A 26,473-nucleotide genomic window follows, 5' to 3' on the forward strand; every position below is an offset into this window, starting at 1 on the left:
TGCGCTGAGCGACCGCGGCGCGGGGCGGTAACGGGGCGGAACCGGAAGCAGGAGGGGCGGGGTCCAATGGGGGCGAGGCTGCGCCTCAGGGGCCGGGCGGTGACGGAAGAGGGCGGTGGCACCGGGGGCGCGGCTTGGCCGGTAACGGGGCGGGGCCCGGGGAGCTGCCGCCATGTTGGCGGCGCCGCTGCGCTGCGCCCGCAGGTACCGGAGGGGCCGGGGGGGTGGGTCCGGCCTGGGTGCGGTGGCTGCGCGCCCCGCCAGCGCCGCTGCGCCATCACCGCGTCCCTGCCACTCCGCGAATCCTCCCCGCACTTCTCCCGTGCCAAACCCCGCATCTACCCAGCAGCAGAGGAGTCTCCCTGCCCCCCATTCCCCTCACCATAAAGAGCCTGTGTCCCCCCTACCCACATCCCCCCCACGAGAGGGGATTTTCCTTTCTGAGGGGGTGTTCTCCCTGCGGACACGCAGGTCAAGTCCCGCAGATGCTGTTCTTCCATTTACAGCTGTTGAGTGTGCCCCCAAAGTGTGCTGGTGGGAGGGGCAGCTCTGGGAATGGCCTTCACCCCACCGGTGGGGTGTGCCAAACTGGAGAACAAGCTCCTCTGAGCCTCCAGTGAGTGGGAAGGACTTGTAACGTCCTAGGGGGGATTGGGGTGGACTGAGCCCCAGCAGAGCTACCTGGGGCTGAGACTGTTTCCCTTGGCATGGAGAGCGAATAGTGGAGAGCAGCACCCTGTCCTGGGGCACAGCAGGACCTGGGGTGGTGGTGCTGATGCTCTGGTCTGTCATGGCTCTGTCCAGAGGCTGAGCTTTGTTGTGGTGAGCAGGGAACCCCTGAGCCTGTTTGGTGTCACAGGCACACATTTCTAACGGGGATCGCAGCCATGGCCACGGTGGGGACACCCAGCCCCCCCAGCGTCCCTCGTCACACCAACCGCCTGATTAATGAAAAGTCCCCATACCTCCTGCAGCATGCCCACAACCCTGTGGATTGGTAAGAGCAATGGGGAGCCTTTCCCCTTCCCCCTCATCCTCTTGTCCTTGTGCTCATGGGGCTGAGGGACTCTTGTCTTCCCCCACAGGTACCCTTGGGGTCAGGAAGCATTTGATAAAGCAAAGACAGAAAACAAGCTGATATTCCTGTCAGGTAACCAGAAACAAGGCATATTTCATGTCCCCATGTGTTGGTCAGTAGATGATCACAAAAGCTGAGCTGCATCCTGAGCTGGTGTGTGATTAGCCACGTAGGTATGGATGACCACCAAGCAAGAGAGTACCATGTGCTGGAGTAGCTCTCTCTGAAAATGGGCTGCATGCAGGACCAGAGTCCTTGGCCAGCTGTTAGGAAAATGGGCTGCATGCAGGACCAGAGTCCTTGGCCAGCTCTCTTTTAAGAGCTGGAAAGTTCAGGAGACTCTTCTCCATTTGGAAAGTTCAGGAGACTCTTCTCCATTTCTTGTCCAGGAAGGCAGCAGCTCTTGCCCATAGCAGGGGTCCCCATCTCTGAGTGTTCTCCCCATCACGTGTTTCCTGCTCCCTGCAAAGGACCATTCCTCACCCGTCTAAGCTTGTTTGCAGTTGGCTACTCCACCTGCCACTGGTGCCATGTCATGGAGGAGGAGTCCTTCAAGAGCAAGGAGATTGGGGAGATCATGAATGAGCACTTTGTATGCATCAAAGTGGATCGTGAGGAGCGGCCAGATGTGGACAAAGTATACATGACCTTCGTGCAGGTGAGGGAGGCACGGGCAGAGCCCAGGAGGCTTTGACTGGTTCATTGTCATGTTCCTCAGGCAAGCAGAACCAGTATATGGGGTGGGTCTCAACGGTGGACAGAAGCACACATCTCTCTTTGAGTGAGGCTCTTGTATGTGCTGGAAGGGCACAGAGCAGGTGCCTCTTGCGTGACCTTGGTGCACATGCATTTTGTCTTTCAGGCCACCAGTGGTGGAGGTGGTTGGCCCATGAGTGTCTGGCTGACCCCAGACCTCAAGCCCTTTGCTGGGGGGACGTATTTCCCTCCTGAGGATGGAGTTCATCGTGTTGGTTTTCGGACAGTGCTGCTCCGGATCGCAGAGCAGGTGTGGGGCAGGAATGGTATAGCAGACAGGGCTGAACCAAAGGGAGCACAGGGAAATTGGTCTGGGCTTGAAGGGTAACTGAGTTAGGAGATTCAGTTGTGAGGAAGAGTAGCCCAGAGAACGAGCCAGAGCTTTCGCTTGGTTAGAAGTGGGTTTGAGCTGATTTGGGGAGGGTGATTGAGAACTGGAGGTGTGGTTTGGACTGGTGCAAGGCAAGAAGAACTATCTCTTTCCCACTGCATCTTAGTGGAAGGAGAACAAAGATGCCCTGTTGGAGAGCAGCCAGAGGATTCTGGAAGCATTGCGACACACATCAGAGATCCGTGTGCAGGGCCAGGAGTCACCCCCACCAGCCAAAGAGGTGATGGACACCTGTTTCCAGCAGCTCTCCAGATCCTATGATGAGGATTATGGTGGATTTTCCAAATCCCCCAAGTTCCCCACCCCAGGTCAGTCTGGTCTCTTCTGCTGAGACCTGCTGTGAGGCAGACAGCAGCATGGGGGCAGAGCCCACCCCACAGCCTCCCGTTATCTCCCTGTGTTTCAGTGAATTTGAATTTCCTGTTCACATACTGGGCCCTGCACCAAACAACTCCAGAAGGTGCCCGTGCACTGAAGATGGCTCTGTACACCCTCAAGATGATGGCCCATGGGGGCCTCCATGACCACATTGGTCAGGTAGGAGTAAATCTTTGGGGGTAAGCCCCTGTCATGGCCAGGAGGTGTGAGGTGGAGACGTCTTCACATACTCTCTGCAGGGGTTTCACCGCTACTCCACCGACCAGCACTGGCATGTTCCTCACTTTGAGAAGATGCTCTATGACCAGGGGCAGCTGGCAGCCATGTACAGCAAAGCCTTCCAGGTATAGCTTTGGCATCGCTCTGTGTGGCTCCCACTCCTGCAGGCTGCAAGGACTGGCCTGGTTTGGGGAGCAGCTTCAAACCCTCTTCCCCAAGATACTCCCCATCCCACGGGCATGGAGCAATCCAATGCTCCCCTTCATCTCCTGTTGTTTATCCAGAAGTGCTGCACAAACGTGTGACAGTGTAGCCCTGGGGCTTTGAGCATAATGGGGGAAGAAACAGCCTTTGGGCTGGTTTTTGCAAGTCAGCAGACAATGCTGCTGCCTCTGACCTTGGTGTAACTCCAGCATTACTCTCCACTGCCCTTTGTAGATATGCAGTACTCACTGATAGTAGATTTCTATTGAAGGTCTTACTCTGAATCCATCCTTCATTTAAAATCCTTGGACTTCCAAATGCTCCTTTGCCAACTCTTCAAATTGAAATCTCTCTCCATATCTTGCTGTGTCTCTTGCCCCCTCCCACCCCTCTAACACTGATGTCCATGCTGTGTCTCACACAGATCTCTGGTGATGAATTCTTTGCTGATATTGTCCGAGACATTTTACTCTACGTCTCGCGTGACCTGAGTGACCAGGTAGGCTCTTCCCTGAGCTGACCCAAAGTGAGCCACTTACCCTACCCTGGGATGTGCCTTGGGGCTGTTCTTTCCTCCCTTCCATCCTAGCTGAGCACAGTCTGGAGCACTACTGAGGCTCATTAGCCAGACTGCCAGCCCTGCAATGCTGGGGAGCTGGCTGAAAGTGTTGTCCTGGAGCTGGAGGATCTCTCTGTTGCACTTTTCCCAGGCAGGAGGTTTCTATAGTGCAGAAGATGCAGATTCCTACCCAACCACCACATCTACAGAGAAGCGAGAAGGAGCTTTCTGTGTGTGGACAGCCAAGGAGCTCCGGGCTCTCCTCCCCGACCCTGTCGAGGGGGCCACAGAAGGGACAACCTTGGGAGATGTCTTCATGCACCACTATGGAGTGGAAGAGGCTGGCAACGTGGACCCCATGAAGGTGAGGGAGAGCAAAGACTTGCCTAGTGTCAGGAGCACTGATGAGGGACCTGCATCCATTGGCATGGAGGGATGGCAGAGCAGCCCCAAAACACTCAGAGTCTAACACCTCCCAAGTCTGATGGCATTTCTAGAACATGTCTCCCTCTCCCTTCAGGACCCCCATCAGGAGCTGAAGGGAAAGAACGTCCTCATTGCCCGCTGCCCCCCGGAGCTGACGGCAGCCCGATTTGGGCTGGAGCCAGGCCGGCTGAGTGCCCTGCTGCAAGAATGCCAACAGAGACTGTCCTCAGCCCGGGCACAGCGGCCACGGCCACACCTGGACACCAAGATGCTGGCAGCATGGAATGGTGAGGGGTGGCTCTGCTCTGAGGACATGCCTTGGCTGGACCCCCACCAGGGCATGGTAGCAGCAGGTCCTGCTGGGACTGAGAAGCTCCCACAGAGGCACTGGGTAGGCTGTGATCGGGACCTGTGATCAGGGGCTGTGTGGAAGCAGCCCCACACCTGCAAGCCTTGGGAGCATGGGGATTCTGCTCTGGCTTTATTTCCTTCCCCAGCTGCCAGCAGAGAGCAGCAGAACTCTTCCCCTGGCTCAGTTCAGCTCCTCTGGTTGGGCTGTGGGGAAAAGGTCTGAGGTGGGGACCCAGGACCCTGGTAGGTACAGAGCCCATCCCTACTGCTGCATGGGTGAGGGATCATAGCACTGTGTTTGTCTGGGGGTCCTGCCTCAGGGAATCACTTGCAGGGCTCCCACCTCTGTTCCCAGCAGGAAATTCCTGAGTGTTTGGGTCTGGAGCTGGCATGGACTGGAGTTACCCTGCAAACTGGAATAGTCTTGAGCCCTGTATCTGCCCACAAGTGAGGGCTCAGCTCTTGCTGGCCTTACAGTACTCTGCCTATCTCTTTGGTGACAGTGAGTGACTTCATTAATGATTGGAACTGAGCAGAAGAGCTAAGACCTGCTGCCATCATGGAGGATGAGCTTCACATTGAGCCTCCTTCAGAGAACTGACACTGACCCTCTCACCAGTTCCATGTGCCCCCCCTGACCTGTCCTACTGTCTCTGCCTCTGCAGGGCTGATGATCTCAGGCTTTGCCCAGGCTGGGGCTACCCTGGCCGAGCAGGGATATGTGAGCAGGGCTGCACAGGCAGCTGCCTTCCTGAGGACACACCTTTTCGACCCTGACAGTGGGAGGCTGCTTCGGAGCTGCTACCGCGGCAAGCACAACTCAGTGGAGCAGAGGTGAGTATCAGAAACTCCACAGACTTGACTGGCCACCTGCAGGTGCTGCCCAGACCCCCAGCAGTCCCTGTCCTCTCTTCCAGGCAGGACCGAACTGGGAGGGAGGGAGGCTGTTTGTTTTGTATAGAGCTTCGGTGCAGTTTAGGAAGGATTAGTGTCCCCCAGCCAGTGAGGAAGAATTGAAGTCAAAACCTTTCCTGTTCCTCATCTTTCATGCTGGCAAGTGTCTTCCCCTACCTTCTCCTCCTGTACAGAACCCTGGGGCTGAGTTGTGTGATGGCCACAGCCATTGCTTTGCTTGGTGGCATCTCCTTGGGTATCAGAGACCAGTAAGCAGGGCTTTGCTGGGTTGGAGAGCATTTCTAACTTGCTCAGTTTAGAGATTCTGATTTTTCTTCCCTGTGTGCTACTACAGTGCTGTGCCCATCCAGGGCTTCCTGGAGGACTATGTCTTTGTCATCCAGGCACTCTTTGACTTGTATGAAGCCTCGCTGGAGCAGGGCTGGCTGGAGTGGGCCCTTCATCTCCAGCACATGCAAGACAAACTCTTCTGGGACCCTAAAGGCTTTGCTTATTTCTCCACTGAGGCCAACGATCCCTCTCTGCTCCTGCGTCTCAAGGATGGTGAGCTCAGGGACCTGGCAATGTGTTCCGTGGATTGTGGTGTGGGAGGATGGGGCTGATGGCCGATGATGGTGAGGCACTGGGCTAATGGCAGATGTTGTCCTTTGCAGACCAAGATGGAGCAGAGCCCACCCCTAACTCTATCGCTGTCACAAACTTGCTCCGAGCAGCTTGTTACTCTGGTCATATGGACTGGGTGGAAAAAGCTGGCAAGATCTTGGCTGCCTTCTCAGAGAGGCTGCAGAAGATCCCGATAAGCCTCCCAGAGATGGTCCGAGCCACCGCTGTCTTCCATCACACCCTCAAACAGGTATGGGCTGGGGCTCATTGTCCCCTGCAGGACCTGCTGTAGGAAGTGGGGCTGGCAATGGCATGGGTGCAGTCAAAGCTCTGTTTTCTCCCTCCTGCCATCCACCCTCCCCCTGGACAGGTTGTCATCTGTGGGGACCCTCAAGGAGAAGACACCAAAGAGATGCTGCATTGTGTCCGCTCTGTCTTCAGCCCAAACAAGGTAGAGGTGCTCCCTGCCTGCCAGCCCTTCTCTGGTCTTTGCTGTCTGCACTGCTGGTGTTCATCCCTTCTCTCAGTGCAGCTGTTGCACCCATCCTCCTCTGTTCTGCCTCTTTTCTGGGAAGCATCCTGTCCTTTTCATTTCTGAGCACAGCCACAGGGCCATGGCTGAGCCCTGCACTCTTCTCCCTGCACAGAGCATGGGCAGCCCAGCCTAGAAGTGGCTGCAGCAGTGGTTGTTATTGCTGTTGGCTGTTTACACTGCTCTCACTGTGAAGCCCAGTGCATTCCCAAGGGGAAACCTTTCATTCCGGTGTGAATGTGTTCTGCCTAGTGTGGATGTGTCATGTCCTGTGCAGACCCAGTTAGTATCTGGGTCACCTACTGCCTGGAGACACCCTTGCATCCTTGGAAGGGATGAGGCAGTGCCTCACTCCAATTCTGGGTACCACCAGCTGGGAGAGGCTGGCTTTTCCCAAAGCTCTTCTCCCATTCAGCAGCTGTTGCTGTGTATTGGGGTTCCTGCCTGACTCTGCTTGTCTTCATCTCTGCTTTGGGATGTATCAGTGCATCCCACAGAGGGGCTGGAGTTGTTGGCTGCATCTGGAACTGGCAGGGAAGGGCAGCACAGCAGCTGGTGCCCATCAGCTTTGGTGGCAAGTGTCCCTGCCTTGGGAATGATGGCTTTGACCTCAGCAAAGCTGTGGAGCTGAGGGAAATAGGACTGGGCTGTGAGCTCGGGAGCTCGGTGTTTGGATTGGATTCATCCCTGGCCATTGGGCCCTGGTGCCAGGGACTGACATGTTCAGTCTCAGTGTCTGGGGGGCTGAGGCCAAAGCACCACTTTGCCTCTGTAACCCCAGCTGGGATGAACTGGGGAGGGCTGAGCCATCAGCACAGAATCCTCTGCTCTGTACTCTTGTTAGCTCAGCCCACAGGGGTATCACCCCTAACCTTCTGCCCAGTGATGTTTGATGTCAGCATTGGAGGAGGAGGGACACGTTCCAGGGACACGAGTGAGGCATACAGCTCTCTGTCCTTCCTCTGCCATCACCCATCCAGCAGTGCTCTTGTTCCATGCAGGTCCCTATTTTGTGTGCGAGGCCTCTATTCCCACACTCGACCTCTGTCCCTTTGAAGGATTACACTGGCTGACCCAGTTTGCAGGAACAGGAGCCCAGCACCACTGTTAATAACCCTCTGCCCACAGCTGTTCAACCCTTGGTCCCCTGAGCCCACACTGGCAGTTCTGGGGTCTTGAGCAGAACAAATAGCACAGCCATATCCTCCTCTCCCCTGCAGTCTGGCTCCCTCCTGCAAAGCTGGTAACAAGCCTGGCTGGTAGGGATGCTCCTTCCCCAGGGGAGTATCTTTCTCCTTCAAGCTTTTGCATTCCTTGGGGAAGGGAGAAGATGAGGGCTGGGTATTCTGCATGGATATTTCCATGGGGGAGTGAAGCCATGGTCATGCCTGCCAGGGCTGCTTGCAGGGGACCTATGCTTTGAGAGGCATGTGAGAGGCTGTAGCTGGAAGCTGGCAGCAGGCAGGGTGGGAGTCTAGCTCTGTTTGCCCCTTGTGTGTTCCTCATGTTGTGATGATGGGATGGAGCCAAAGCTGTTCCAGCTTGGGTTTATTTCCTGGAAGAAGAATTGTGGCAGGAGGGTAGAGCTCTCCCCCAGAGGACCATAGCCCTGTGGAAACATATCTCCCCTTCCCCAAGCATGAGTGTGCAGGAGTGGTAGGAGCATGATCTCTGGCAGTAGCAATGGCTCCTCCCCTTGCAGAAGTGTTGGGAGGAAGGGAGGAGAATCCCACTTCTCAGAGAGTTGCACTACCTTTGGGAGCAGCCCACTGCCTCCCAACAGCCATCCCTCTTTCCATGCTGCATCACACAGAAATGAGCATGCTCCTGTTCCCACCTGCCTCCATCCCTCTCCAGCTGCTCCTCAGATCTCCTTCCCTGCCACGGGAAGCTGCCCTAAGCAGAGCAGCCCTGGGTCACCTGCTCTAGGGACATGGCTGATTGGGAATTGGCTTTGCCAAGGAGTTGGGGGAACATCCCTGTTCCCTTGCGTCCCCATTCCCTTTGTGCCAGCAGGGTGCCAGGGGCCAGGCTTGTGTGCAGGAACACAATTAATTAGGTTGTTTCAGTAATTAATTCCGTACAAATCTCACCCTGAAATCCTTGCTGTAACAAGATGCTAATGATAGAATTGCATTGAGGTTGTGATTTTAAATGGACCCTGGGTCTGGAGTAGCCCTTTGCTGCAGGCAGCTCTTTGGGGATGCAAGTAGGGGTGATGCTGATAGCTGTTCCTGTGAGTGTCCTGGTGCTGGGAGCAGAGAGGGTTGGTTCCCTGCTCTGGGGCTGGATCCCAGCTGCTGGTATAGATCCCTGCCCTGTTAATGGTCTTTAGGGTAATTATAAAGGATCCCATTATCTCCTCGGCTGCAGAGCACTCGCCTGCCACTTGTCTTCATCCTGGCCCTGTGAGAGGACCTTGGGGAGCTTGTGAGAAAAATGAATAATGAATTTCAGATTGGACATGAATTGGTAATTAATCACTCCTGGAATTAATTCCAGACAAAGGCAAAGGGGGAGGAGATTGGGGGGAGCAAGAGGCAGGCAGGGAGACAGGCTGAGCCAGAGCTGGGTCAAGCAGATGTGGGGTGATGGTGGATAGAACAGGACTGCAGCAACCACTATCCAGGGCAGGGACTTGGGGATGTGGTTCTCCCCTGGGGACACAAGGGTGTGGGCAGCCCCTGCCAGGCATGAGTGAGGCTGTGTGGGTGTCTCTGGATGCCAGTGCTGGGTCTTCTGCTGGCTCTGGTGTAGAGGATGCTGCGTGCCAGGAGAGCAGTGCCATGGTGGGAGATGTGTGTGCTGTGAGAGGCAGCATTTGGTGTCAGCATCCCTTGGTGGCATTGGCATGAGTAGTAGGGACATGTTGCGAGTGTGTCCATGCTCAGCAGACACATGCAGGGCTTGGATTGGGGCGGGCAAGGGACAGCTGTGTGCTCCAGCAGCAGGATGTTCCCTCTGTGCCTTGGGAAGGACAGGCTTTTGCTCACCCTTTGCATCTGTGTCGGCATGAGGCTCGCTGCCAGCTCCTGGCCTTTCTCCTGATTAGCCTGTAAGCCCCGAGGCTTTAACAAACATTTTCCCTTTCAGAAAAGCTAATTATCCTGGCAGCCCAGTCATCACCTCTGGCTGATGCTGCTGTGTGAACTGGGAGAGCCCCTGACCCAGTGCTCATTGCTGCCTGAGTTTTTCTGGGAGGTGTGGGTAGGGCAGGAGGAACTGGGCTGCAGGTCAGATGGGGCAATGCTGCAGCTGTTTCTGGGGCTGTTCTTTGGCTGGGTAGATGTCCCCAAGGAGCTGGCTAGGCTGGGATGTGCCAATCCCTGTGCTTCATCCTGGCTGCCAAGTGTTTGGCGTGGTTAGGTTGCCACATCTCCATCATGCTTTTTCCTGCACTGGCATTATAGGGTGTGACCACTGTGGGACCATGGCAGAGGGCTGGAGTGGATCCCTTGAGCTGCCCATCCCCTCTCCATTTTGAAAGAGTGTCGGGGGGGGACACTGCCAGCCCTCAACATGTCAGTGGGGCAGGAAGGACCAGCTGGCTGGTGCTGCCTGTGCTCTCTGGCTCTTACAGCTCCTTCTCTGGACAGGTGCTGATGGTCGCAGATGGAGACAGTGCTGGGTTCCTCTACCGCCAGCTGCCTTTCCTTGCGTCCCTGGAGAGGAAGGATGGGAAAGCCACTGCCTATATCTGCAGCAACTTCACCTGCTCCCTGCCTGTCACCTCTGTCCAGGAGCTGCGTGGGATGCTCAGCCCGTGAGCCCCTCAGTCATGCTGCCTGCGGGAAGGCAAGAGTGGGACAGACAGGCACGGGAACACGGGAGAACCTCATAATAGAGGCAACCTGAGCACCATCCCAGATGGTTTCTAGCAGTGCAGTGGGGCTGTGCCCTTCCCCACCTGCAGCAGGTCGGGGTCTGCTTGCATTGTTGCTTCAGCAGTGTCTCAGCACAACTGACTGTGGTCCTGGGTCCTGTTTTTGGTATGTCCAGGAGACACCCACGGAGGAGCATCTCCTGCCTCTGTATTCATGCTTGCTTCTCACCTCTTCTTGCTGAGGAAAAGAAAACCAAATTAAATATAAATCCAGTGTTAATGGAGAAGTCAGATGGGAACACTGTTAGGGTTCCTATAGCAACCCAGGGTAACACTGTCAAAAGCACCTGGATGACTTGGGAGTCAAGCGCTCTTAAAAGTGTTACTGGCTACAACAGCTGTGGTATTTTTCCGTTTCAGAGGAGATTGTAACTTACATTAACTGAATATATAGTGCATGGAAAAAACCTGCTGATTACAACTGATGTAAAGTTTATTCTCTCTTTCCTCCCCTCCTTCCTTCCTTGTCCTCCCTGCTTCCAAATGGGTGAGTACCAGATTTTCAGCATCCCTCTGACACCCTGGGCTCCCCCAGCACGGTACCTCACACCCCAGCTGGCTGGGTGCTGTCATCTGGCAGCAAATGGCACTGCCCACTGGCTTTCTAGTGGGTTGTGCCAGGGTTCGGGAGTAACTAGCCAGGAGAAATGCCTTTGAAGTCAAATTGGAATTTTGCACTTCATCTGAGTGGAGGGGTTTTGTTTTCTCTCCTCTCTTGGTTTTAAAAGCCTGAAGTGTTTCTGGAAATCCAGCTGAAAATTGCTGGTTTGGCAGATGTCCGCCTACTTTCTTCTGGGGTTTTTTGCCATCTTTTTTTTTTAACTTGGCATCTCTGCTGTGGGGATTGATTTGACACCCGTCCTCAGAAGTGCTCAGAGTGAGTTGGTTTGTGTCTGCTGGGAGAGCATCCTCGGAGACCAGGGCTGGTGCTGAGTGCCTGTGGGGACGCCCACATAGATGCCACAATGGCAGTTGTCCCTGAGGTGGCACAGGGCTAGGGTGACATTTTGGTGCCCACCAGCCCCTTGTGGCACAGACACAGGGTGCTTTCCTCCCATACTGTGTTACTTGTTGGTGTCTCTGTAAGCAGCCCCCAGGCAGAGCTGTGCTGTGAACCTCTGTCAGGATGAATTGGCTTCACCTCTCAGTAAAACAAAACAAAACAAAAAAGAATGAGAAGTTCTTTGTGATGAATAACTTGTTGTGGCACCTCTGTCCTCCCAGTGCCTTTGCCTTGCTGCTGTCCCTGGGTGCTGGTGGCCATGTCCTATGCTTCCCCACACTCTGCCTGTCCATGGAGCCACCCCTGGGCTTTATGGCCTTAGCAGGGAATGGCTTCGCTTGAGTTCTACCGCATCTCCCCTTCTGGACCCCTTGGTACCCCTTGGCCAGACTCTCAGCTGGGGCACTCAGGGGTGCTGCTCCTCATTGGTGGCTACAGTGGTTAAACCCTCCCAGTAGTGCTTCCTGTCCTTTCCTGTCACCAGCGTTCTGATTTCTTGGCAAATGCTGTTTTGCTGCAAGGGTTGTTTTCTGGGGCAGTTACCGGGAGACAGGATGACAGGGCTGGTGGGTGCTGCCCAACCTACCCAGGCCCTCAGGAGGATGATGGAGTGGGATCTTTGTGCTCAGGGGTCCTGTGCCACTTCCCAGTGTCTGTTGTCCTGATCCCTCCCTTTGGTGGCAGATGCAGAGGCTTTCTCTAACAGTGCAGAGGCTCAGGGTGGCTGGAGGCAGCATCCTGTGCTCCCCCGCTCCTCTCCAGCTGCAGAGCTGTCAAAAAAGCTCTGCAAAAACACATCAGATAACTGATGTGCTGGTTTTTCCCCACAAACACTCGGGTTTGCCATCAGGCTGCTGCAGATGCACAGGGGGACTTCCTCCTGCCAGGGCTCTGGGCTCACCTGGGAGCCTCAGCAGCCAGGGATGGGGAGAAACAGGTTTTCCCCTTGGCATCTTTTTTATATAAACACCTGCTTTAACATTTAAAACTTACACTGGGGGATGTGCAGGGCACCCCATTGCTCAGACCACCAAGGCAGATGGGAGGCCTGACACCCACAATGTCCCTTTGGGGGGTCTGGGACACATGGGGGTGATGGGGAGGCAGCATAAGCAGCCACCCTTACTGCGCTAATGAGGCTTTCCCTCTAATTAATATTCCCTGGAAAACTCAGCGCTGATTCTGGATCTCTCAGCTTTTATCTCCTGTGGCATTGAAGTGACATCAATGGGAAATGGGCTTTGAAAGCTGTTTGTTGTGGGGGATGTTGCATCTGTGGGAGAAGGGGAATGGAGAAGGGAGTCCTAATCCTGGATCCTGCTCCAGTGTCAATATCCCCCTCCAAAACATATGTGGGGGTGCAATTTGCAATGCCTTTGAGAAGGTAGATTGAGCAAAATAATGAGGTTTCCTAAGCTGAGCACACAGGTAATTCATACATGAGCACCCACGTCTGGCACAGCTGAGCACCCCATTGCCACACACCTGGATAGCCAAGTAGCACCTGAGCACTGATCTGCTTATGCCTGAGTGGACAATTAACTCCTGCCTGAGGGTTATTTTGGGCATGAAGAGGCAAGTTTTGGTAGCTGGGGGCTGCTGCAGGAGGAGGTTTGGAAGTGCTGCTCAGTGGTTGCTCTGAAAGTGATTAAAAGGCTTCATAATGCTCCAAAATATCAGGGGAACCTATGACAGGCAGGTGCAGGGGGGGCAGGAGATGTGGGGCTGGTATGAGGAGTCCCTCCAAAGCTAATCCTGTATTGTTGAGCCCAGTTACTCCAGTATTCACCCAGAGAGAATTTGCAGCCAGCAAGCTGCCATGGTGAATCCCTTGAGTTCCAGCCTCCTCTCCTGGGTAATTTGGGGTGCTTGCTGCAGTCCCCTTGCAGCAGGATGTGGGTGGGGGTTGCACCAACCCTCCTCTGGCATCCCATGGAGCATCTGCAGGCAGTGGAGGGGGCTGGGGGACTCAGCAGCTCCTACTACCCTTCCCTGCCTCAGCATTTGCCTTGCACAGATGTTCACACTATCCAGCTCCAAGTAATTCCAATGTTCCTGACAAGTGAATTTGCAGCTGAGGCTGGCTGACGCTTGCTCAAAACATGCTTCTTTCTTTTTAAACTGACCTTCTGTGCAGATTGGTGCCATGGACCAAGTGGACATAGCCAGGCTGTGCTGTGAGGATTCTGTGGGGGTGTCCCCTGTGGCTCAGCTGCTGCTTTAGTTTCCCCTCCCACAAAAGCGTGTCCTGGCCATTTCTATCCAAACCCTACACCACCTCTTCATGGCCCTGGAGCATGTGCCCTGCCTGGACACTCCCAGATCCCCTGTGTGCTCCAGAGCTGTGCAGAGCAACTTGCAGCTCTCCCTAGCTTTTGCAGGTGCACTGGCCAAGGCATTTTGGGGACTGTCATCCCCATGTAATGCTCAGCTGCTCTGAACAGGCTCTGCACCCCCAGGCCAATGCTTAGAACCAGTTTACCACTCGGAAATCTCCCGTTCCTGCCTGGCAGCTGCAGCAATCCCACCCATTACTCAAGGGACTGCCGACCTTGGCTAGTGCTGGGAAGGCAGGGAGGAGTAGGGAGGGATGGCTGAAGGCTCTGTGGCATAGCAGGAGGACATCAGCACCAATTAAGGGTTATGCGATGGACACTTGGCCATTGCAGGCCAGGGCAGGGGTGCACATGGCCATTAATCCTCCTTTATTATAGTTTTGGTATTTACTGACTGTGGTAACTGTTGCATTAAATCAAAATTAAATGTTTATTTTGATTTTACAAAAGGACTGAGGAGGATGTCCAGGGCGGAAGGTGTAGGTCTGTGGGTGCCTGGGTAGGGGAGGGGGTTTTGGGAGTGTACAAAGGAATCCGAACTGCAGTGGAGGGATGGCCTTGCCATCAGTGTGGGGACATCCCCAGGTGCTCTGCCAGGCTGTCAGTCCAGGTGAGGTGACAGTGGCATCTCCACTGCCTTTGGTGCTTTGTGAGCTGCTAAATTAGAGGCTAGAGATGCTGAGGGCTCCCAGGGAGCCTGGGCTGCTAATCAAAGGGGAACGGGCTCTGCTTTCCATCTGAGGTTTTATCCAAGACTCCAGGAGGGCTGAGGCTGCTCCTCTCCCCATGACCGGGTGGAATTAACTCCTTGTGGCCTGCAGCCTGGCAGGAGCAAGTAGCAATATTTTATGGTGTCACCTGAGACTAAAACCCACAGGAATTCTGAGGACTCGGGAAATCCAGAGCTGGAAGGCAATGCCTGGGTTTTGGGGCCAAATGTCCTGCTGGAATAGCAGCTCCCAGCCATAGTTTCTGGCTGCAGCATGGATGTCCTGAGACAACTTCCCTGGTGTCTCTGGGCTGGCTTGTTTGGGGTGGAGGAGAAACCTGAATGTCTCTGTGTGACCCAGCACTCTCCTCCCTGTCCCTAACACCCATGAATCTGGGACAGGCAGAGCTGGGCTTGCTGCAATTATCCATGGATTAACGGCAGCTAATTTAGTTTGAGTCACAGAAGCTAAACTGGATCGATATGGGGTGAAGAGTATAAAGGAGGAATCAATAGGTATGCAGAAATCGGGCCGCACATCCCTGTGGGATGACGCTTTTGGGGCTGGGGCAGCGGTGCTGCCTGAGTGATGTGGTGGTGCTGGGAGGGGGCGCCGGGGACATGGGAACGGGTGGCAGACGGTGCCCGGGGCGATGCAGGCCAGCACGGCAGAACTGCGACTCAGCACAAGGCTTTCATCGGCTTTGTGCAGCTCAGCAGAGCGGAGGCCGCCGTGGCAGGCCGAGCTGCGGTTCTGCGGGCTCCGAGGCGCAGCTGTGAGGGGCCGGGGCCGGGGCCGAGGCCGGGGCCGGGGCCGGGGCGCCCCCACTCTCCTGGGGACGTCACGGCCGCCGAGAAACTGGTTGGATGTTCAACCGCGATTTGGATACGAGCTGGCTTGGGCCACGTGCAAGGTGTGCACCAACCAGGCATCCTCACAGCGGGATGGAAACTGGGGATGTCCCAGTGACCTCTGGGGTTTCTGTGCTCCCGTGGCCGCCAGTGAGGACTTGGTCTGTCTCCCTCGTGTTACCTTCTGGCCTGGCAGCAATCATGAGGCAGGGTCCTTTTTCATAGCTGACGGCTCATAAATATTTATATCAGCCTATTAAAAATGGCCACTTCATCCCAAATTAGTCACGGGGTCCTGGATAGAGGCAGGGTGCTGGGTGCAGTGGCACTGATGTCACCCCCATCTCTCTGGTCAGATGACAGTGGCATGGCCTCTCAGCTGAGATGGGATGGAGCAAGGGATCCCTGTCCCTCCAGGGCTGCATGAGCAGTTCTCAAGTCTTGCCTTTGGACTGGACCCTGCTCTCTCATGCAGCTCTCTCGTCCCTCCTGGGAGCCCCCTCAGGGTGCTAACAGCGCCCAGATTTCTACCGCTCTTGGCTCATCTTCCTCACCATCTTCTGCTTTAAAACATAATTTAGTGGCTGTAAATGAGGTCTCCATCAACTGCTGAGGGCTGTGGGAGCTGCTACCCCCACCACGTGCTGGGGATGTGCTGCCTCTGGGATGCAGCCAAAGCAGGTGTGTTTACCTCCCAGAAAAGAAAGGAAATCCATGTTTTGGTGAACAAATAGAAATTAAAAGGCAAAAAGATGGAGATAAAGTTATTTCCCATCTCCTAAGGGGTTGGCAGGGATAATAAAGAGAAAAATCTAATTTAGAAAGACTCTACAAAGACAGAAGTGCTGGAGGCGTCGTAGCTGTAGTGTGAAGCTGCAGCCTGAGCATCAATGGAGCAAACCCATGGGGATGGGATGTGGCCTGGCAAGAGTAGGTGTCCCCATAGTGTTTGGAAACCCTTCAGCCCATGAGCAGGCTTGGCCAGGGGCTAAACTCTGGCTGGGGAAGGGTTCTTGCTTTGCTTTCTGTGGCCAGTTCTGGCGAGGACCTCAGGGAGGGCCCAGTCTGGGAGGAAGGATGAGGAGGAGGAGAACCCTGTGCTGGGAGCAGGCAGGCAGAGGCAGTGAGGCAGAGCAAAAGGAGACAAGAGGCAAAATTAGGAGACAATTAGGCTGGAAACACACCCCAGGGAGGGAAAGCACTGAGCATGGCTGGGTTAACCCAGGTCAGTGCAGGGCAGAGGTTCAGTGTCACCATCTCTGTGACTGCAGTGCTTTGGCAGGGCCCCCAGAGGGGAGTGGGGTGGAGGGGATTGCAAGGGCCTGTTGTCCTTTGAGGCTTGCAGATTGGAGAATCACAGGCAAAAAACCCCTCTAGGAAGGTGCTGTTCTCTCTCCACCCCACCTCCCAATCCTCCTGTCTGCCATGCTGCTCTGGGCTCCCCCATCACATGCTAATGAAGGTCCTGGATACTGCCACTAATGAAGGGCCTTGCTTTGATCACCACCACAGATTCTTGCCCTGTTTCTGCATGAGATCCTTGTGGCAGTAATGAAGTCCCTAAATCCCTTCTATCTCCCAGGTCAGCCAAGGGGAAGGGCTGCAGTGCAGTGGGGGTCCTGCCGCCCCCCAAGAGGAGTGTAGCACCCAGGCTCCTCCTGAGCCCTATCTCCATGGCAACACCGTGGGATGCCTCTGCTGGATACACTTACATGGCCATCTAAGGGGAATCCCAGCAGCCTGGGAACTTCGGCAGGGTCAGGGAGAAAATGCCTGTCTGGGTTAAGAGCATGCCTGTCTGCCTGTGTGTTCTGTCCACCCACAGCAATATTCCTGTGGATATTGCTCAGAGGCTCTGCTTGATCCCAGCAGCAGCCACTTAAAACTCAGTCCATGCAACCTCTCCAGTGATGACGAGCATCTCCCAGAACAAACAATTGCAGAATTAACCCCAAAGGCCTTTCAGCCCCTAATTTTCCATCCCTGACCATGTCCTTAGCTTGTCCTTGATGAGCCAAGGGATAGAAAATCCCAGCATTTCCGTAACACAGCACCAGTGCAGCCTTTGGCCCTTGATACATATTTTTCCTTAACATCTGTCTTTCCTTTTTACTGTGGTTTTTATTACCAGGCACAGTCAGATTTAAGAAAACAGCTGAGGCATGGGGGGCTCAGGAGTTCTTATGATGCATTGGGAGGGGGAAGTCTGGAGCTGTTTCAGGTGAATGCATGAGCTGGTTAGCAGAGAAATGGGATCCATCCTGCTTCCCTGAGGGTCTCCCTCAGGACGTCTTAGGGCAAAAATCAGCCCTGCAGAGGAAACACATTGCTGTGTTGTTGTTTGCTGGCTGGGATGGAGGTGTCTTGAGGGGGCTGTCCTCCTCTCAAAGCTGTCCCCCTTGCTCCCCCAGGCTATGCACTGGGGAGCTCAGGCAGTTCCCCTTCATTTGTTGTCATTTATCTGTAATTTAGAGTGGGGTTTAGTTATATTCTAATTGAGTTTCATGTGTCACAGCATGTCTCAAACAGAAAATAAAATATTTAACAACCTCCACTGGTAATAAAGATTCACATTTGCCTCATTCTGGTTCACAGTACATGAATATTCTGCACTCCACTCCGCAGGTATTAACTTCATTCAGATTTCTCCCTGGTTATGCAATATAACAGTAATGACAGATAGAAGCCAGAGCTTAAAAAAAATTATAATCAAAACCAACAACAACAAACCAGTTTGATGTTATTAACTCCCCTCTGTTGGTTAGGGGAGCATTAATATGTTCCCTTTCATTGCTGGCTCCTCTGTGCATGCAAATGCTCGGTGTCTGCTCACACTATTATGGGCAGGAACTAGGGCAGGAGAAGGGCAGGGGCAGCTCCAGGGCTGGGAGAGCTCTGGTCCTGGGGGCCAGGACCCAACTGGGATGAAATAAAGCCAGGATTGTGTCTCCACTGTGCTGCTGCTTGAGTGGAGATGTGGACTAAAGCATCACTGATCCATGCTGGGGCCGGGTCAGGGCTGTCACAGCTGGACACTCAGGTGGTGAAATGGGTCAGGCCCGTGGTGGGGGGAAACCTTGGGTGATTTTTGGGTGGTAGCTGGTCCCCATGAGGGTGAGCTGTGTCTGTCCTAAACAAAGAAGACCTGGATACTGTGGGAAGGCAGATCTTAGGGAAGGTCTTGGGACTTGCTGAGGATGACTGAGTGCTGCAGCCAGGTCTGGTGTGTGGGGGCTTGCCCAGGGCTGTGCTGGGGGAGATGAAGCCACTTGGGACACAGTTGTGTCCAGGCTTTCCACTGCAACAGCTCTGCAGAGGCAGATGTTGATGTCCTGTGCTTTGCTGTGGGGCTGCTGGGAGGTTGGTGTGGGGCACCTGCTAGTCCCTTGCCCCATCCCTGGGTGGTGTGAAGACTTGGGCTGTTCCTTGGAGAGCTCCCATGGGAAAGGCTGGGGCTGTGATGCCTTGGAATCTCCAAACCCACTCGTTACCCCAAGAAAAGGGATGATGGAGGGATGTACTGGTCTGGTACCGGTGTGCAGAGCATGAGAAGGGGCATGGGGCTGTTGCTGGACTGCCCGGGTGGTGTGGAGCTCCTCAGCACCACATTCCTTTGTGCTCCCTGCACCCCATAGGGCAGCTGGATCGCCACCAGCTCTGCCCTTCTCCCACGCTGACAGCCCTGCCCCACCCATGAGAATCTCATTTTGTCCCTGTTGGCTCTGTCCGTGGGCACTCATGAACGGCTGGGCAGCCCCAAACCAAGCGCTCCCCCTCACAGGGTTAACCCCAGCGGCAAAGCTGCTGTGCTGCCCGTGGATTCGCTAAGGCAATGATGATTCATGCCAGGGAGAAGCCACACACAGGCAGTGTGATCCAGCTAAAACGTGTGGAACTGGCTAAAAGCACCCCGGGTGCCACCAGCGCCTCCCCACCGGCACTGGCGAGGAGCTGGCGCAGAGGAGGGACCACAGAGAGCTGCCGCACGTGGCTCAGTCCCGGGTCTTGCCGGGGTCACCCTGCTGCTCTGCCCCCTCTCACACCATATCCCTTGCTTCTTGCATGTCCCCATGCCTGGCATGGCTTTGGGGCATTGCCTCTGTTGCCTGAGCTCCCGTGCATCCTGAAGATGCTGTGAGATGCTGAAAATTCCAAGTGCTCTTTTAATTATGTGCCATGAAAAAAGCAGCCTTGATCTTGAAAGGAGGCTAATGATGGGACCAACAGGATATTTTCGGTAGCAGAAGCCCAGACTCCATCTCAATGTATCTTTAAAAAGGAAAAATTTCAGGTTTGCCTATGAAATAGTAACTAATAACCTATAAACAATGACATCACCATACACATCATTGCTGGGGAAGTGATTTAGAGATGCGTTGCCGATGTGAAGCGAGAGCATCTGCTCTCTGCTGGAAGGTGGAGGAAGATCTCCTCACCAGCATTAAATTTAAATGAGCCAGTCCTCACTTCCATGCTTCTGCAGTGCTCAGCTCCTGCAAGAGGATGGCTGAGGAGCACAGGCTTCAGTGGGGGTTCAGCCAGTTCTCCATGCTTGGTTTTCTAAGAGTGTCAAAATCAGACTTCTCTATCCAGGAAGGTTCCCTGGGTCTGTATGGACCCATTGCACGGTGGGATTTGGTCTCCACTTGCCCCAGCACTTCATTCAGCATCTTGTCCCAGCAGAGCCACCCATGCCACATCTCCCACGGGAGGGTGATGAGAAGGACCACAGGTGAGACAGAGAAGTCCAAGTGCTCTTGGTGATGTAGAAGTTGCTTTAGAGTGAAGTGAGACCAGGATGACCCCATCCCAGCATATTGCAGTACCCCCACACCCCAACCTGGGCACCTGTGTCTGCAGCCACTCAGGTGCACTGCCCCCCATCAGCCACCCCCACTGCGAGCTGCTGGCAGGCTTTGTCATGTTCCACATTATTTTTAATTATATTTTATTTTAAAGGGCTATTAATTACAAAGATTTCCCAGCAGAGGCCTTATATGAAAAAAAAAAAAAAGCAGAAGGAAAGGAGTAAAAAACCCCTGCTTTTCACATCAAGAGTTCCTACAGGTGAACTGGAATATGAATGAAATTGACAGGGGTTAAGCAGTGAAGGAGCAAAGTTTGGGGTGTGGCACTCAGGGTGCCTCCAGTTCACAGCTAAGATCATTTGTAGGTACAGAACCCCCTCCCTGGAGGAAAGACCTGCCATCCCAGCCATCCCAGATGTTCCAGCCTGCAGCTGCCAGCTTGGGGCAGCACTCACTGGGATGAGATGTTCAGTAGGGTGGAGGGCAGTAGCTCTTGCTCACGACCCAGCACCCTGCTGGCCTGGCCCCAGGGTACCTGGCTCTCGACCTCCACAGGTGGCAGGTTAAAGCCCCACTATCCCTCTTGCCCTGAGCCCTCTCCTCCTGGCTCCCCTAGGGTCAGGTTTCTCTGTACCCCTGTCCTAGCTATTCTCTGCTGCTCAGAGAAAGAGAGGCATTTGTCCCATGTCAGTCAGTCACTGCTATCAGTGCCATGTGCTCATTTAATATTCATTTGTTTTAAAGACATTTGGGTCATTTTCTCCCCAGCTGGCGAGGGAAGCTACTGTTTTAGGGCTGGGGAAGAGGTGTGGGGGGTGTGGTGCTCACCTGACCTGCCATCTCGAGCTGGGAGTTAGGGGACAGAGTCGGCCTCTTTGGGGAGGGATGTGACCCCCTTCCCCACAGCAGCACAGCCCTAGCACAGGGATTTAATGATTTTAACCTACATGAGGTGGAGCTGATGCCTTGGAGTGGCTACCTAGAAGAGAGGCTAGACAAGATTAAGAGAGTAAGAGTAGGTATTTAATAAAGGCCTTCAACAGGTACACCTTGGGCAGTCAGAAACATCTGAGGCTACACCCAAGATGAATGATGGTCACGAGTTTTTCAGGCAATTATAAATTCAGTCCATTTACATATCAGGGGTTAATCCTCCAATTACAGCTTCGGGTAATGAAGTCATATTCCCCCGGTTTGCTCTTCCCCCTGAACTCACTTTTGTTTATACTTTTCTGGGCCTGAGGCAGTAGGGTGTGCTTGAGTTTCAGGCCTAGAGGAATTGTTTTGTCTGACTAAAATGTGAAGACAATAACTAACACTCTATATGGAGTTTAGAACTATATGCTAAAGCAGTACAAGGTTTGAAAAATACAAAAGCTAAAATCCTAAGGCATCAGGGCTCAGCTGTTCTGTGGTGGGAGAGGTGGCAGGAAACAACCTTTACTAGGGAATATTTTGAGGGTTTTTTTTTAATATGGGCCAAGATCTGGTTTTTTTGTGACTGTCCACCAACTCTGAGCTACTAACCTCTCCCTACTCTCTCCCCCTCCCATGTCTGCCTTTTCTCAATTAGGAATTTGCTCAATTGCTCAGCAGGTGCCATCACAGCTCCACCTCCCACCTCTTCTTCACCGGACCCAGGGGCCATCACAGCTCCACCTCCCACCTCTTCTTCACCGGACCCAGGGGCAGGAGGATGTTTGGTGTAGCTCTGGGGTGAAGATGTTCTTTGGCTGGAGCTCCTGAGCACTCAGGTAAGAGCTCAAGCAGAATTATTAAGCTGAGACCTCTTGCTCTTGTGCCAGTAGAGAGGGGTTGGTGATGCCCTTGGGTGCCTCTCGCTGCTATGGAATCTTTGATGGAGACAAGGGGCTTTTCTTGAGCTTGGAGCTGCTGTGAGGGCAGGGCAGTGACTTCTGGGTGTGCTGCTGTTGTTTAGAAGGTTTCTTTTCTTGCCAACCTGCACCTGCTGAATGAGATCTTAGTGTCCTGATCCCCGCTGAGCCCAAGGCTGAGCTCCACAGCTGGTTCCCTTGCCTGACTCTCAGGTGTTTGCCTGCCTCTGCCCTTCCCCTTGCCTGTTTCTCAGTTCTTTTCTCTTTTTGGCACCTTATACCCTTCCTTTCTGAGGCCATTCTTATCTCTGGGGATGCCTTCCTGAGCTCCCTGGGGTGCTGGAAGTGCTTTTATCAGTGCTGGGGCCAAGGCAGGTGCTCTCTGCAGGCGCTCTGGCAGGTGCTTGCCGGCATCCCAGGGCTCAGCAGAGCTGGCAGCAGCAGAGCTTGGGGATCCAGGAGGGCCTGGCATTAAGCATCTAGTTTCCCTCCTGTTCCCTTTCTCTTCCTGTCAGAAAGATTTAAAAATTCAATTAGAGGGGGAGTTGCTGATAGCAGCAGGGTTGGTGCACTGCTCATGCCCTGTGCTCCTGCTTAGTGGGGACTCAATGAAAGCCAAAGAACTTGGGAGAAAAAAGCAAGAAATGCAAATTTGAGGGGGTTGAGGGATGGTTTAGAGCACAAGTCTTATGAGGAGCAGCTGAGGGAGCTGGGGGTGTTTATGCTGGAGAAAAGGATGCTCAAGCAGGACTTTATTGCTCTCTACAACTGGAAGGAGGTTGTAGCCATGTGGGGGGTTGGTCACTTCTCCTGGGTAACAGCAAGAGCGTAAGAGGAAATGGCCGCAGATTGTGTCAAGGGAGGTTTAGAGTGGATATTTTGAAAAGTCAATTCACTGAAAGAAAGGGTGGTCAGGCATTGGAACAGACTGCCCAGGAAACTGGTGGAATCATCATCTCTGGAGGGATTTAAAAGGTGTGTGCATGTGACGCTTACAGATATTGTTTCATGGTGGGCTTGGCCGTGCTGAATTAATGATTGGACTTGCTGATCCTAGAGGGCTAGCTATTTTCCAGTCTAAAATGCTCTATAACTCTATGGTTGGAGGCTTGGGGTGTGCTCTGCCCCCCAGCACTGCATAATGGTGCCCAGTCAGGAGAGGGACCTGAGGGAGCACCAGGCTGGGATGGGGAAGACCTGGTTCACAGCATGTGCTCAGTGGGGTGAGCCTGGGTGTCAGGGCAGGGCTTGCTCCTCCAAAACCTCATCCCTCAGAGTTGGGTGTCCAGAGCAGCACTGAGAGCAAGCCAGAAGCTGGGCTGAGGCTCCATGTCCAAGGAGAGAGCAAGGCAGAGCCTCTCTAGGGCATTGGACAGGGACCTGCCTTGATCTTTGCTGGATTCAGCAGAGTTTATTTTCTCTCTGGAGGGAGGGAGCCATGGTAAATGTGAGAGGATATTTAACAGGGACAATATTGAGTGTAGTGCTGGGTCCTTGTGTGCTGTCTGGGGCGGGGGGGGTGGTGACTGTTTTTGTGCCTTATGATGGTCAGAGCCAAGATGTAACCACTAAAACACCCAATCTGCCCGGACAGAATAGCCTTGAAAGGGTACTTCCCTCTCCTCTTCATGTTTTCTGGAGGTAATAGAGGTTGTGAAGGGAAATGTAAATTTTTTAAGGATGGCGGAGGCAGAGAGATTTTTATTATAAATTATGTTCTGAACCTCAGAGCTGAAACATGGGCTCGGGTCAGCTCCTTGCTCTCTCAGGAGAATGAGCCACATCGGTGCTACAGCCTCAGGCGGCTCAGCCCTCGCATACGAAGCAGTTCCCAAAACTCGAGCCGTGCTCAGGCATGGATTGATTGTGTACCAGGAAGTCAAGGTGCAAACATTGATCATGTAGGAAAGTGCTGGTCATCTGCCAACAATAAGCATTCCCCAGCCTAAATTATTAATTCCTTCATGCACACCAAGTGGATTGCTCTGGTCACAGATGTCCCCTTGCACATTTGCGTGGTGGTGCTTTATGCCATAGTATATATTCCCTCCAACTACTTGTCTGGCTCTTCATTTCATAGAGATTGAGAGATACAATAAACCCATTCATTAAAGAGGAAAAAAAAAGAAAGATGAAGCTCTGCTTATGGCCTCCAGCAGTTGGTTTCATTAAGTTTCTCCCAAACCCTCCATGGTGATTCCTGGTGCCAGTACCCAGCTCCTGGGGTTTGGGGATGCAGCACCAGACTGGGAAGACCATGGCATTAATGGGATAACTGGGAAGAGCACGAAAGTGTCTGGATGATGACAGAGCAAAAGGACCTCTTGAGGGAAATCAGATGTTTGGATGGGACTATGAGGAGTTAAGGTACTAGTTTGTGCTGTTTGGATCTTGGGGCTGGTCTGTTGCTCCTCCCAGATCCTCCACTGCTGTCCATAGGGGGGAAAGTATTCTTTGAGCTGTAGGTACTGAGGATAGGAGCATCCCAGCAGGGCTGTGTCAGGGCTGGGGCTGGGAGGAGCAGCCAGGTCACAGGAACAGGGAGGGCAGGGAAGCAGGGTGTGAGTGAGGCTGGGTTTGGTGGGTGTCTCTGCTGTAGCTGTGTCAGCTCAAATAGTGTGAATGGTGTTTCTCAGGGAGTCAATTCACTGACAGGGCAGCCAGGAACCCCTTTGCACAGCAAGGACTCTGATCCCACAGAACTGGCTGTCACTGGTAGGGTGGGGGGGGGGGGGCAGGGACAGAGCAGATTTGCTGCTCTCAAAGTGCTCTTCCACAGCACTTGAATCTGTGAATTGGTTGTGGGAGGCCTGCTCTGCCCCCAGACTGTGACATCCAAAACGAAATGTGTGTTTTCCATCCGGTTCCAAGGCATGAGAAGAGCTTTGGACCTTGTTGTGATTAATCATTCAGCCCTGGGCTGGATACTGTATGGGTTCCATCTATAGCTCCCAGAACTGATAGAAATATTGTCCTGCCTTATTAGAATCACCCACAGCTACTGCAGCTGTGTGTCAACAGCAAAACAAATAGCGACTGGTTCCCATCGTGTTGGAGCCTCTCTGCTGAGGCTGTCTTAAATCCTCCTCCTGCCAAAGTGGTTACAGATGTACGCTTCCCCTATTGCAGCTCAGAGTAGCTCCTGTATGGCTGATTCCAAATCCCATTACCATGCTGGGGCCAGAGCCATTTTTGGTGAGCATCTGCTTGGCTAAATCTCCCCCTTGACATGAAATGTTGCTCACAATGCTTTTCCTAGAAGGACTGCTAAGGAAAAGAGTGCAGGGCTGTGCTCTCCCCAAAAATCTCCTAAACTATGTGGAAGAGCAGAGTAAGAGGGCTGTGCTGGAATGAAAGCAGGGCTACTTCCTTTTCCTCCTCCTCCTCAGGTGTCCCTGTCAGGGGTCTGCTGAGTAATCTGGTGCTCATCACAACTGCTGTTGAGGGCATAACTGATGTTGCAGTGCATGAGTCCCCTTCCTCTTGCCCCTCCAAAACCACCACAGCCCTATAATTCCTGCCACTATTTAAGCTGTCCCTGGCTCACCCTCATTCCTTCTCTCCTGTGCTATCTTTGGTCTAATTAGAAGGCCAGGACTGTGCATGTGAGGTGACCTCATTAGTTCCTTATGCTGTATTGCAATTTCTACTCATTTACATCCCAAATCCCTAAATGTGCAGCTCTGGTCTCCGAGGTCACTTCTTACTGCTTTCCATCCTTCTCATCAAGGCTCTGGGCTGGAGCTCTGTTCCCTGTCCTTGCCCAGATCCCTCCACTTCTGTCTGGAAGCTGAGTCCCCCTCAAACAAACCCTGTTGTCTGAGGAAGACGAATTCCTGGTCTAGCCTGGGCACAGGGGAAGGGCTCCCTGGGGAGATGCAGTGGGCCAGTGCTGGGAAGGAGATGTTCATTTGCCCACCCCCTGAGACAGGGGTGGGCAAATGAACATCCTGGCTGGGCTGTGCCAGGCTCTGGGTCCTCGTCCCTCCAAGATCCACAGCCAAGATCACTCTTCCCCTAGCAAGAACATCTTTTTAGTTTAGTATTAGCTTGTGCCACACTCCTATTAGGCTGGTGGTGCAGGCTTGATCCTCCTTGAGTGCTTCACTTTAAATATAGCCTTGACAGACTATATATCCTCTTCCTTTTTTCCTGTCCTAGTTGAAGGGAGAATGCTATTGGAGATGGGAAGGTTTGCATCGTCTCTCCTGTGTGATGTTGATCCCTTTATAGGGCAGGTATCTTCTAAAGCAAAATGCTTTCAATTCTCACGGTAAGCATAATTCTTGAAAATGTATGCAATAAACAAAATGAGCCAAATGTAATTAAAATGAAGACAGCATATAATCTGGTAACCCACTTAGAGGCTCAAAGCTTCAGCTTTAAAAAAATGTTTGCTCCAAATCCATTTAAATAAACAGACCGACACACAAAGGCTCTCTGTACATTATTGGGATACAAAGAGAATCGGATCAAAAGCAGCTGTGACCAGGCTGTACATTTGTAGCGAGGAAATTGCTTGATCTAAGACTGCACCTTGTACATGCAAATGTGTTTGTGGACCTTCCCAGGAATTGCATTTGTACCACAGCCGAGCTGTTGGGTTGTGCTCTGCCAGGGAGCAAGGGCTGGTGC

The 26,473-nt window shown here is 53.4% G+C and overlaps 1 protein-coding gene across 19 annotated transcripts; it reads left to right on the forward strand.

Annotated features, from left to right (window-relative positions):
• The first annotated feature begins 100 nt into the window (after positions 1 to 100).
• Positions 101 to 26,272, forward strand: SPATA20 (spermatogenesis associated 20). 19 transcript variants are annotated; one of them, XM_071452747.1, is made up of 18 exons: positions 101 to 204; positions 860 to 997; positions 1,086 to 1,150; positions 1,468 to 1,736; positions 1,941 to 2,084; positions 2,332 to 2,533; positions 2,632 to 2,762; positions 2,843 to 2,947; positions 3,451 to 3,525; positions 3,737 to 3,949; positions 4,106 to 4,298; positions 5,028 to 5,196; positions 5,612 to 5,820; positions 5,931 to 6,130; positions 6,203 to 6,331; positions 21,577 to 21,617; positions 21,663 to 21,757; positions 26,000 to 26,272. In XM_071452747.1, the coding sequence occupies exons 1-17, from the start codon at positions 173 to 175 to the stop codon at positions 21,721 to 21,723; spliced, it is 2,376 nt and encodes a 791-aa protein (XP_071308848.1). In that variant the 5' UTR covers positions 101 to 172; the 3' UTR covers positions 21,724 to 21,757; positions 26,000 to 26,272. The 19 variants fall into 19 exon arrangements, 15 of the variants coding, with proteins under 15 accessions (XP_071308848.1, XP_071308843.1, XP_071308849.1 ...); XM_071452742.1 differs by having other exon boundaries at positions 21,577 to 21,757; XM_071452748.1 differs by having other exon boundaries at positions 6,251 to 6,331; positions 21,577 to 21,757.
• Positions 26,273 to 26,473: the final 201 nt, after the last annotated feature.

The sequence above is a fragment of the Agelaius tricolor genome, unplaced genomic scaffold (assembly GCF_023055355.1).
Source record: "Agelaius tricolor isolate 1412-34295 unplaced genomic scaffold, bAgeTri1.0.p SCAF_35, whole genome shotgun sequence".
In the NCBI taxonomy this organism is placed as follows: Eukaryota; Metazoa; Chordata; class Aves; order Passeriformes; family Icteridae; genus Agelaius; species Agelaius tricolor.

Excerpts from the sequence above, each read along its gene's own strand:
- SPATA20 (XM_071452740.1), top strand. The coding sequence starts at position 173 with ATGTTGGCGGCGCCGCTGCGCTGCGCCCGCAG. Across the intron at positions 1,737-1,940 it reads TATACATGACCTTCGTGCAG|GCCACCAGTGGTGGAGGTGG; the intron begins GTGAGGGAGGCA and ends TTTGTCTTTCAG. Across the intron at positions 2,534-2,631 it reads CCCCAAGTTCCCCACCCCAG|TGAATTTGAATTTCCTGTTC; the intron begins GTCAGTCTGGTC and ends CCTGTGTTTCAG.